Raw genomic sequence first — 12,620 nt, 5'->3', positions numbered from 1 at the left:
GTGGTTGTTGTTGGCCAAGGACGAATTTGGCCGGCGTGGCGGTGGGTTGGTATGTGTTGTGATGGTATAAGAGGAGTTATGGTGTTGTGGCTGGTAGGAATGTTGATAGGTTTGTTGTGGAAGTGGGGGGCTGTAGCTTGTTTGGTACTGAGGCTGCGTGTAAGGTTGGGAGTGTTGTGGATGTGAGTACTGCGTGGATGACTGGTCAAATTGGTCGGCTTGTTGGTAGAATTGGGGGTGGGTGGATGGGTTTGTGTACTGAGTGATTTGGTGGAAGGATGGTGGTGCTGATGTTGTGGAAGTGATGGGTTCGGTGTAAGTGGTGACAAGAGCATTTTGTCGAACACCTTGAGTGTATGGCGGCAGTGGTAGCTGATCCGGTGCAAATCTCCCGAGATTAGGTGGAAACGGAGGCTGCTGCGATGAATGAGGGGTGGGGAGTGGGGTGCTGCCTTCTGGGATGGGAGAAAGCATTGTGCTTGTGCGAGGCGGAGGTGTGATAAAGTCTCTGCCATTGATGTGAGGGGGAGCAGGAGCGGCAACCGTACCTTGATCGGGAGAGATCTTGTCGATGCTTGTTTGCATCTTGGACATCATGGCCGTCATCATCTGCATCTGGCACTGCATGGCGTCGAGGGATGCTGTGGTCTCCAACTGGTGCTTCTGCAGGCGTCGACCCACAGAACGCGCATCGCGGTCAGCACGCTGCTGGGCGCGGAGGACAGCAAGTTCAGCGTCCGTTGATGAAGCAGAACGGATGATCGGACCCTCCCCGAGACGCTCGCGAGACCCGACCTGGATCGATCTGTAGGCATGGCTGTGAAAGTTGGGGAATTTCTGGCCAGATCGTGATGGGATCTGTTCGTGGGTGGAAGGAAAGTGGGAAGGGAGGGAGGGACGCGCCGCCGATGCGGTGGTCGGAGGATCTCAGGCTTCTGATACCATTTGTCAGGTCCTTGGTGGAGGATCCCTGAAGAAGTTGTGGAGGAAGAAGGAGAACAGAGCACTCGGGCTCAGCAAGGTCGGGACCTGCGGCCAAAGAAGGAAACTAACAGGAATAAAAATAGAATTTGTTTATTGCTTGATCCTCCCTTCCACCCCACGTGCCTCTTATAACCGTGAGACAGGCTCAAGCATTAGTTAACCATACAGAGTAGATTGTGCACTTAACAACTAGACTAGTATTAAGACTAATTAAGGTAGGAGTAGTGGCCAGGCCGTTGGTAGTTTGTAGGTTGCAAGGTCCTGACACCACCTTTCCGCAACGAGGCACGCCGGAGTCGAGCGGCCAGCCCGTATACTCTGCGATGGGAGGATCTTGGAGCTGGGCCCGGCTGCAGACGCGCACCGCGAACGAGGCGATGCCGGAGAGCTCCGTGCTCTGGAGGAGGTCGGGCGGGCATCTCATCCGGAGCTGGATGAGGCTGGTGCACATCCGTCCTCAAACTCGCTCATAACTGATGCCGGGACGATTGCCAGCGGTGGATGTGCTCGGGGCGCCAATCAATTGTCTTCCGGCCGCCGCTCCGTCTCCCTCTCAGCTGACCTCGCTCGGTCGCCCCGCACGTCTCCTCGCAAAGTCAGTTTCAGAATCCCAGTCACGCGACGTTTCGGCAGTTTTCTTTGGGCCTAGCCCGCTCGGCATGTTCGGTCGATGAGACGCGAGGTCGACCTACATGTAGGATTAGGAACGACAGGATTCGATTTAGAGATATGACTACGTCGTACGTGCGGTTTTTCGTCCGAATTTTTTTTCCAATCGACGCAACGCTTCAATCGAGTAGGATGTACGACGTACCGGTCTCATTGCAATTTAATAGTAAAGATATCTGAAGGTATGAATTCTGTCCTATGTGTCATGATATACGATCAATTCCCATGTGTCGTAATTTGGCATATGTTGTACGCTTGGTCAGTGCCAACAGTGATTGTTTGGTCTTGATGCTAATTAAGAGGCTTATGTCATCTAAGCTCATTGTGAAATGAACCGATCCATGGTGAACTTGAGTTGCATCTGATGCTACAAATTAAACTGTGCACACTAATACATGGAAGGAGTAGTAATATTGATTGCAATGTCAACATTGAGAAAGATTGATTGTGTGCACTTGTGTGTGTATCATGTATTACACACATTTATAATTGCATCACTATCTCTTGCTCGCCGTCTAAGTATTGGTAGACGTTAAGTTTCACAAAAAAAGTTTTGGTAGACATTTATAACCGTGCTGGGTATTTCTTTGACTAACACAGTCTCATGTTGATTTAAGTAGTACTAAGTATTTCTTTTGACTAAATTAAATATTTTGTATGCAGTGGATGTCAACGGTGATGAATTAATATAGTTATTTCTGATGCATATACATGTTTATAACCGTGCTGCCTTATAGACGTGTGCTCATTCTTGGGTGGGAAAAAGCAAACATTGTTAGAGGCGATGGAACTACGACGGAGACCATAACAGTTATTGATGGCATAACAACTCAAACGGAGCGTAGATCGGAAAGATAATGCGATGATGAAGCCAACATTTAGTCAAGAGGCCGACAAAGAGATGAAAGAGGGGAGATGGAAAATAAGGAGAATGGTCCCGACATTTTCCACGACGCAGTGCACATGCTGCTTGTAATATCTTCGCAGAAATAACTAGTATTATTTTATCAATGTGTACGGACATCTCCATGTTAATCCGTAGAAACGCCCGGATACTTAGCTAGTTCCTTTAGTCCCAATTTCCCAATACTCGAAGCAGGCTTCTCTTTGGATCTTGGTATTTTTTTCAAACCTGACGAACCTGCTCGGTCATCTACCAAAGCCTTCTCAACGATTGGTGCTATACCCAGATTTTCCCAAATTTCCTTCGCTCTCGAACACCGAAAGAACAGGTGTTTTCTGTCTTCACAGTGACCTTTGCAAACCGGGCAATGTACTAGACTGGACTATATGTCTATTCGCCATGGTACAATTACAAGGGATGGTTCTGTGCAGAAACCTCCATGCGAAGAATTTTATTATTGCAGACCTTTAACCTCCATAACTGCGGCCAAAGCGGATTGATATATGATGTGCCCAAATTGTTCGTAGGAATCAGATGTCGACCATGCTGATGCTCCCACTCGGTAAAGTAAGCTGAGCGCACAGAAAAAATTCTATCCGTTGTAAAATACCATGACACAAAGTCCCCCATCATTCCAACCGAGAGAGGAATCTTCAGAATCCTACTGACATGGGCGGAAAAAGGAGCATTGGTCAGTGCAATTCTTCATCCCATGTTCTTGTAAGTTGTAATAGGGTCAATCAATTCTGACATTTTGGTGTACACCATGTTGCCTCTTGCTGTAGTCACCTTTCTTGATAGACTGATGATGTAGCATTCTGGCTTCCCAGAAAAGTGAGCTGCGCTCGCAAGAATTCAGGTCCTTCATTACCTGAATCCACAAACTTTACAGGACAGATGACAGACAAATTATACCAATTTTTTTAAAGAACTTAATAAGACTGGACAACACCACAAACAATACCACAAGCGTGCCAGAGTCAAAGTAAAAGTACAGGAAAGAGGTTACAAACCAACAGTTACACAGAAAGGAGAGGGAAACTGGTCAGGCTTTGCTTGACCAGCAGAAGTACGAGAAACCATGTACATTTCATGCTTCGATGATATGAACATGGTTTCTCGTACTTCTAAAATTTCCAAGTCTCCCGTGTGATCATCTACGCCTATGTATCCAAGATACACTGTGTTGCCTGTCCGAACAAGAATCTACAGAGCATTTAACATTTATTGTGTGGTACCGTGTGGCTACAAGACCCAAAAGTATCCGTATACACAAATGCTCATGTACAGGAATTATAGAGGAAGATGCAGTCTTGTTGTGAAACCATGCAGGTTTTACTGGTCCCGGTCACGATCACGGTAAATTGGCTGCGGCGTCCACTTGAAGTGCAGGTTCAGCTTTCCAGATTTAGCACCTTGTAACACATATGTATCTTGGAACTCACCTTCAAGTATGACCCTGGTAAGCGTCAAGATGCATCTTCCTATGTAATCCTGTAATTTCAATAGAAGAATGTTAGTGCGACAAAAATAGAATAACAGAACCATACATCTGATGACATAAGCCTGGGTTTATCAGGGTCGTATGATTTTGTGCTTCAGTACTCTTTGGGCCAAAGCTTCACAGATCTTATCTACTACTAGAGGGAAAGTTTTAAGCTAAAGTAGTTAGACAAAGAATAGTCACAACAATATACTCGTGGTTCAAAACCTATCAGGACCCATTAAAGGTCGCATTTGCTCGTGAACTTTATATGCTTTGAGATCAGTAAAAAGATTAGGAGTACTGAAGGAAAATCAGATACTAGATGCTCCATTAAGGAAACTGTGCTGGTTCGTTCACAAAACCCACGATAGTGATGATTGGACCGAATTTGCCAGCATAACCGCTAAGCAATCAGCAACTACTATCGTAACAAGTCAGTAACCATGGCCGGTCAATATTACTTATAGCCGCAGAGCGTGGACAGATGTTTTACAAAGGGGTTGGGGCCTACCCACCCATAATAATGACATGGATAGCCTTGGATCTGCACGACTAGAACACGCAAAAGGAGAGGAGACATAGCAGAGGTGCAGCCGTAGGAACAGTTGTTATGAACTCAATAAAAACTTTAGCTTCTAAAGCAATGGAAATTGCCAAGGATGGAGCAAAACACTGTTGATTCTATAATACGTTGTAAGAAGGATGGAGTGAAACACTGTTACCCACCCGTTGTAGCAGACATGCTATAACACGTCTTGCAACTAAGAATTTTTCGTATTTTTTTTTCCAGAATCTACAAAATGCAGTTCTGAAAAGGATGCAGCCACACCAATGTGCTGATGGCTGATGTGCAAAAATCATCTGTTGCAAGAAAAAATTCCCTCATCTGGAGGGTAACACACTGGAAGAACACAGAGTCGTGGAAATATTTAGGAGGTGCTGGTGTGTCCGTAGCCTTGAATAAGATTAGGGTGGCTTTCTTAAATCTAGACCATTCCTTGTACCCTCGCTTCTTTACAAAATCCGCAGCATGAAAAACACATCCTACAGTGGCAAATATGACAATCCATATAATAGTATACTGAAAAGACAAATCTATATGGCATAGACCATCAAAAGACCATAGTAACATAAGTAGGACAATCACAAAGCTAAGCAGAACTAAATTGTCCACCCGTCCGAATTATAAAATGTTTTGGATATTTCATTGTGGACGGACAGAAATTAGTGAATACTGAATAGACACTAAAATGCATCTAGATACATACGATTCAGAAAAAGCTGGAACATCTTATAATTTGGAACATAGGGAGCAGTACCTAAAAAAACTGAAATTAGGAAAAAGGAAATAGTGTGCAGAACCTTTCCAAACGTATCATGGTCCCATACTTCCACCATGAGCAAATCATGCAGAGCATCTTCTACTACAAAGTCAAAGGTCTGATTCCATATTGGATTTAATGTCTCAGTCACAACCTGCAAGTATACTGAATCACGTGTAGGGAAAATTTAATGAATATAACTGCATATGAAGACAGAGAGTAAATACTTTACCCTTGTTTTCTTTTTGGTTTCCCCCTTTTTGAGGTACAAGACGACAAATGGGTCAGCCTTCCCCATCACATCCATTGCTGGTAGGTCCTCTGCAGATATAACAGTTACTGAAAGGACTCCTCTCATAATAACATTTTTCCTCTGATTGACATCAAATCCATTAGATTCCGTCTTGAGGACCTTCTCCAAAGAAGTTAACTGGATCTGACTAGCAAAAGGATTGGAACCTCCTTCTTGCTTACCAAAAGGATAGTACAGGAGCTCCAGGTGGACCTGAGGAGCGAACAAACCGTTAATTTCTCTATGAAAAACATAACAGCAGCACTGCAGCAGTACCATGATATACCTCAGTAACATCCCGTATCACTTTCATCCAACAACAGAGATATTTTCATCATGGTACAATTACATAACATAAAGGATAAATGATCTGCTCATTAGCACCACAATTTAGGGGTCTGTACTGATTGACGAAGAGAAGTAAAGCCAAGGTGCACAATGATCATTACTCTTTTTACTATTAACTCAATATATGAGATGTATGATTGCTAGTAAATCAGTTGCTTTAATCAGAGAATACCAATCTTATTGATGGAATAATGAAGCTCTGACACCTCAACTTCAAGAACCACCATAATCCAGTAGGCAATTTTGGATAAAATATAACAGCAAAACAGATTTGTATCATTAAGAACCCACCATACTAATCATTGATCACCTTTCTTGCAATTTAGGCATTAAGGAAAAAATTGACCAGTCAGACATGAGAAAGAGACACCGGGAAAGTGTATATGGTCAAAATAGCAAATTGTCCATTAGTGTGTCTACACCACGTTTCTCTTGTTCGATTGCAGTCTTCCATGTTGACCAGTCAGACAAGGGAAAGAGACCATCACTGGGTGAAGAAAGTCAAGCATAAGACTAGTGCAGCATCGGGACAAAGAGGAGCCAGCTATGGTATGGAGAATGATTGCAAAGTGATTATGTCAGCAAGGCTGCTGGAGATGATTAACCTTTTTCTGTTTTTACAATCAAGAAAGGTGATTGCAAATACTGAACGCAAAGAGGACGCCAGCTACTTGGTCAGTAAAGAGGCCGAAAATAACTTCAACTTTCTGGCAGAAAATTTGGATTGAACCAAGGACACAAGAGAAGGAGAGACATCAGACTTGCTAACAGTATCAACCAGTGCTCCTCTTGTAGTCAGTTAACACAGTGGCGACATCGACGACAAGGGGAAGTATAAAATTACAAGGAAACAGTGTCTGTTTTTGAAGGAGAGCAGAGCAGGTGAGACAGCAGATAAGGATGACACAGAGAGTTTCCTGCGTTGGCCATTGTTTCTCGCCCAGCTAACTAGAGGGGAAGAGCAAAGAAAGTTTGCTAGGAATAACATTGAAAAAGATGGCTTGACTGGACTTGGAACAACTCAGTTAAGACCACCTTCTTAATTTTGATAAAAACAACTAACAGAAAAAATGACAGTACATGTTGCTTAGAATCTCAGTAGTTATGTGCAGACATACATTCATGATAAATAGGAAATGCAAGGAAGCTAGAGCAATTTTTGCGGTTTGACCACACATTCCGGTGTAGACAGTAGCAAATTATGCTCAAAAGTGCAACTAACCTGACCACGAGGTTTCTTATCACGCTGAATTTCCAGGTCTTTCACAAGTTCCAACCAAACATCTTTGACCTTTCCAGGCTGAAGACCCGCCAACTCTACTCGAGCGCAACCAATAATCTCTGACGGCTGGAGCCCTTCGTCGTCATAAATTTTCACGGTCAGGTGCTGGGTAGATGAGTCTTCCACCACAAATTCGTAGTGTTCATTCCATATAGGATTCAAATCATTATTCTGCAGCACAATAGAAGTAAGGATGTAAACTTTCCCTGAGTTCACCAGATGAACGCAACTCACTTACTATTGTTTTGCTTTTCTTCGTTTTTGCACTCAGCGGGCGTATGTATAGCACAGCAAATGGGTCAGACTTCCCAACAAGGTCCTTGTTCTTCAAGTCCCTAGCTTCCACCAGTTTTACTTCTAATAATCCAACAGGTTTCAGCTCCAGATCACTGAATGTAGCAGGCATAGTGTCACCACTCTGGAGACAGGCATATAAGTAATACTCCAAAATTATCAATTGAGTTACCTACCTATAATCGCCTGGTACAATGGGGACGATTATGCGATTAGGCCATGTCAGTGTGTCCTCGATGGTATCCCGTATTGTTCCCTGAATTGTTTCCTGACTGAGATGCACGCAACAGTATGTATACCGAAGTGTTAGCTGATAATGTATGGGCTATCAAACCTCGATTGCATCAGAAATTCCAGGAATTGCTGTCATTTCGCCACCAACAACCTTGAGGGTAAAATCCACCTTGCTCTACAGTCAAATCAATGACATCATGCAACCTTCTATCTCTTGCAAGATCACTTAGAAAGAACTGAAATACCTTCTCTCTCAAAGAAACGCAAACAGCTCCAAAGCATGGGAGTTCGGCTACTAGAGGCTTAAAGAGTAGCCGGAGTACGCCTGTGAATCCAATATTTTTCACCTAGAAACGGAAGGACTTATAGAACGATAATTAGTACTTGATATAAGGTTATTCTGTGGTGTAAGAAAACTAATAATATGCCGAGGTCAATGTGTAAATAAAGTGTCAACAATGGAACTCGTCAATTGAGATAGATTTTTTTGTTTCCCACTGAGGCACTGACAACTGAAACCAAATTGCAGTTGCTTGTACAATGGCTTCTTGCTTGTTTCTTAACAAACAATGGTAATACTCCATAGAAGGACACTTAACATTGTAACTATGCAACTTGCGCTTCCATGAGGCCAAAGGTCAATATATATACATGTACAGGTGTGATAATATGCAGGTACGAGATAAGACCGTGAAAAAAAAAATGTCCATACGGACAGAGCACGAGTTGTGTGTGCACTGGAAAAAGAAAACCTTGGGGCTCTGATACCATGTTGTAAAATATGCAACTTGTATTTCCATGAAGCCAAATGCCAATATATATATGTGTGCAGGTGTGTTAAATATGCAGGAAACTCCTTACACAGCAGTACATGGAAAGCTGCAGTGGACGATAGACCTCCTCTCTCTGTGCTAATTCCGATTGCAACATTTGAAAATTACCTGTACAGGAAGTGAAATCCCCAGTGTTGTTTGAATGTCAAGTACTATGTTGGGATTACCATCCCATTGCATCTCAAGCTCCATGATGATACCAGCGCTATCACTATCCAGAAGTTGCACTCCTGAAAAAATCATTTGCTAAGTGGTCAACAAATACTAACGCTGTTTCTTTGTAAGAGAATCCCAACCATTGTAACATTATTTTGATAAAAGCCAGCATATGGACATCAAACTAACTAAAACATGTGCTGTGTTGTTTTTTTATTATCTGAAATGAGTTGAGATAAGCAGGATAGTTTGTTTTTTTAAACAAAGTATCCTTGCCAAACGATGCAACAGCAAACAGGGCATTCTGGCCTGGCCATGTGTAAGAAGCTGAGCACAGAGCTGCGGTCCATGGTGTATGAACATGTTCTATTGCTAACCTGGTGCGCAAACAAACGTTATGACATCTTACCATGTTTTGTTTGGATTTTTGAGAAACAGAGCCACTCAATAATGTCAGTAACGTTACACACAATGACAAGAGTGAGCATGTCAAGATTGTAATTACACAAATTATCAATTGAATCACCTAACACTTAATGCCTTATAATATATGGTGACACAATAAATCCACATATTTCACAGCCACAGCAAGCAATCGCCTCCACATATCTCACGTTATGACTTGTTTCAAGTCCAGCTCCATCTTCCAACTTCGGACAAGATAATACAACCACTGACCACTCTACTTATTCCTCTCCTCCAACATTAGTCGAACAGCAATTCTCACAAAGTCACCCCCAATCTGAACTTGATAATATGATAAGCTTAGCACAGATACACTACACACAATAAGGACGCAATGAGCACACAACCTCCTTTCTGGAGATGGTGCTATTTGACACAGTTGAGCTTTCTAAACTGTAGAAACCTCATGCTAGATAGTGCTTGTGCTAAAAATGCAAGTATTATTTAAGTTAAAACGACAGCTTAGTCGTTGTTTACCCGGCAATTAGAAGCTCTAAAGAACCTGTTACATTAAGTTTAAAGATGAATGCCACTGAAAGGAATATAATGTTATTCCTGAGTATAGAGGCATAGATTACATGAACATAAGGAGCAACAAACTGCCCACCGCAACCTTTACCTGAGTTGCTTCTCAGCCCGTGAGCCTTGAGGGGAAAGAATATAGGAAGCCTAACTATTTGTCGCTTTGTCCTTATGTTGAAAATTTCGAGGCTTTAATAACATGCCTGGTTACTTAGTAGTATATGGTATCATCCAACAAACTTAAACAAAATTGAACTGCATATTTTATTTACTGCTACTGCATTGAAACAACATTAGCAAATGAAATTAAATGATTGCAAGAAATAAATAAAATAGTTGATGGCTGGCACTTGATGATCTGTTTCCAGCAGCCTTGCTGGTTCTAGTGAACTGTTCTCCGAGTATCAATTGCAAGAAATTAGTTGTGCCTTCAAGAGATAAAGACTAGTATGTGTGGGGATAAATGAAGGTCACACACTATATTACATGTACTCATTAATTCTTGTGCACCAACTAAAGGCTTATCAATGAAAATTATATCATAATATGCCACATATACTGTATGATATAAAAAGAAAGACCATTCATCAATCGACAGACTATGAAGATTTTTTATTGAGGTCCTACCTGTAAACTGAGGAGCAACAGTACCAAGTGTCAACTTCGAGAAATGGATGGAGGCCAAAATGAATGACTTGTATTGCTCGAATACAGGCTCCACAGAAGTTTTTATCAGCTCTGATGCAGCCTACAATAACCACACTTGCCGTCCTAAGTAACTTCCGGTGTCCATATAACTACTTTATTTAAGAAGCAGTATCAAGCATAATAAATATGGATACTTAAGTGAAGCTGGAATTAGCACCTCATTGACAAATGGCCAGATTTTTATTAATTCTTGATTCAGCCATTTAAGCTGTAGAAGTTTAAAAAAAAAGTAACGTATCAGTACAAATATTGAACAACGGTAAGGTCATTCAGCCATTTAAGCTATAAAAATTAGAATCCAAGGTATCCGCAGAACATTGGGCAACAGAAGGGTCAAATCAAAAGAAAAGATTAAGAGAGAGAAAGGCTCAACTTCTGCTTTTGGGTGAAAGATACCCATGATGGATAGAACTCAGGAGGAATAAGCGTCTTCAAATCTTGAACAGTCAATTTTGAGAAAGATGAAACTGTAGCGGCCTGCAAACAGGTAAGATTATGGTGAGAATTGACAGCTCCACAAACAAGTGTTGATGTAGACAGACTTTGTCAACTAACAGAGCACTCGCACATGCACGCACACGTTTTAGCTCCACGTAAACCGTTATTTTTCCCCCGCACCATGCAGGAGAGCTGAAACTATATTCATTAAGAAGAAAGACGTTCACAACGCCAAAGATGGCACGGCCCATAGAACGCCAAAACATAAGAAGTAACAACTGTACACATTATCATGAAGAGGTTTTGTAGATATCATGTGAACATCTTCTCTTTCCTTTTTAGTACAAATTGTAACACTACCTCACATTTCTCATTCGGCTACCTCACCTGTTAAATTTTGACATGTTGGCTGCTATACTTCCTACATTGAAATATCATGTGAATATTTTTTTTGAATCAAGAAGCTGGTGCACAACATCATAAAAACTGTAGGGACATGTTGACATGTTCCACACTTCCACTGCCAAGTTTCAGTATCTACTAGAAGTAAATGAACTGCCCTTTCTGACCAAACCGAACTCAAAACAATTATGACACCACGTCCATCAATATATCAGCATGAACGTAGAAACTAAATACATGGAGATTATTTTCCACTCACATAATTTTGTATTGGTTTTGTACAAGTTCATTCCACAAACTGTTTGAGTTTGGGAGAAGTTGCGGTATCTGCATACAGAGATACATCTTTCGTAGCTTTCTTAATTAATTGTTCCAATCCTATGTGGAAGATGGTGGAGCATTGGGGTAGCTCCTTTTTTTTTAGTAACGGGGAAGCATTGGGGCAGCTCTAACGACATCACAAATGGAAACAACAAGCGGTGGTTATTATGATCGAAGCCTAGCAATTACGGCCCATATAAATCAATCACCCACGCCTCCGCAATCCACATGAATCGACATCAAAACCACACTGATTTCCAATCTGCAAGGCTACTCTAAAATCCACAGAGCTCTAGAGCCTAAACCTAATAGCTCCTAATTTCGACCATCTACACGGGAAGAGTCGCATCACCCACACACTGACTTACACCAAACAACCCAGCGGCCAATCGAATCGCACTGGATCACTGAATCATGCGCGCCAGGATGGAATTGGAAACGAGGGGGAAGCGGGTGGCCGAAACATCAGCTCGTGGCACGTACCAGCTCGCGGCGCTGCTCGGCGCGGGAGTTCTCGAGGCGCGCGAACGCCATGACGACGGCGACGCCGAGCACCAGACCCAGCAGGGCTCCGAACAGGAACGCCATGGCACGCCACCCCGCTTCTCCTCCTCCGCCTCGCGAGGTTGAGCTGCGCCTCGCGCGTTTGGGTGGTGTTTGGGCTCGATTGCTTGATGCGGAGAAGATGCGCAAGAACGAGAGGCGAGGCGAGGCGAGCCGAGTGGTTGTCTTCTTTTTCGCCTTCTTAATTAATTCGTTTTCTGATGTGCTTTGCGTATTGGTGTGGTGTCGGTCGCGGTGGGGCGCACGTGTCAAGCAGACATATTCGCGGTGGGGCGCAGGTGTCAAAGCAGACACTTGCATCTCTAGTGGAAGGTGCAAATTTGGACGTGTCTATCTCTACTAGTATAAATGCCCGTGCGTTGCCACAGGTTTTCAAATTTTATTTCTCAATACACA

At 42.7% G+C, this 12,620-nt stretch overlaps 1 protein-coding gene across 1 annotated transcript; it reads right to left on the bottom strand.

Annotated features, from left to right (window-relative positions):
- Positions 1-3,453: 3,453 nt before the first annotated feature.
- LOC124685459 (synaptotagmin-5-like) lies at positions 3,454-12,403 on the bottom strand. The gene is made up of 13 exons (XM_047219817.1): positions 12,144-12,403; positions 10,872-10,976; positions 10,657-10,707; positions 10,419-10,539; positions 8,757-8,878; positions 8,061-8,162; positions 7,916-7,990; positions 7,758-7,837; positions 7,526-7,676; positions 7,228-7,458; positions 5,598-5,870; positions 5,406-5,519; positions 3,454-4,051 (listed from the first exon to the last, which is right to left on the bottom strand). Exons 1-13 carry the CDS (start codon positions 12,246-12,248, stop codon positions 3,893-3,895), a joined length of 1,689 nt encoding a protein of 562 aa, XP_047075773.1. The 5' UTR covers positions 12,249-12,403; the 3' UTR covers positions 3,454-3,892.
- Between the last annotated feature and the right edge of the window lie 217 nt (positions 12,404-12,620).

This window comes from Lolium rigidum, chromosome 1, assembly GCF_022539505.1.
Source record: "Lolium rigidum isolate FL_2022 chromosome 1, APGP_CSIRO_Lrig_0.1, whole genome shotgun sequence".
NCBI lineage: Eukaryota > Viridiplantae > Streptophyta > Magnoliopsida > Poales > Poaceae > Lolium > Lolium rigidum.
This window is presented reverse-complemented; position numbering and strand designations above follow the sequence as displayed.

What these genes read in the sequence shown, in the direction of transcription:
- LOC124685459 (XM_047219817.1), bottom strand. Translation starts at nt 12,248, where the DNA reads ATGGCGTTCCTGTTCGGAGCCCTGCTGGGTCTGGTGCTCGGCGTCGCC. An exon ending in TCTGGCCATTTGTCAATGAG is followed by an intron (nt 10,540 to 10,656) that starts GTGCTAATTCCA and finishes TGGTTATTGTAG; the next exon opens with GCTGCATCAGAGCTGATAAA. An exon ending in AAACCAAAAAGAAAACAAGG is followed by an intron (nt 5,520 to 5,597) that starts GTAAAGTATTTA and finishes GTATACTTGCAG; the next exon opens with GTTGTGACTGAGACATTAAA.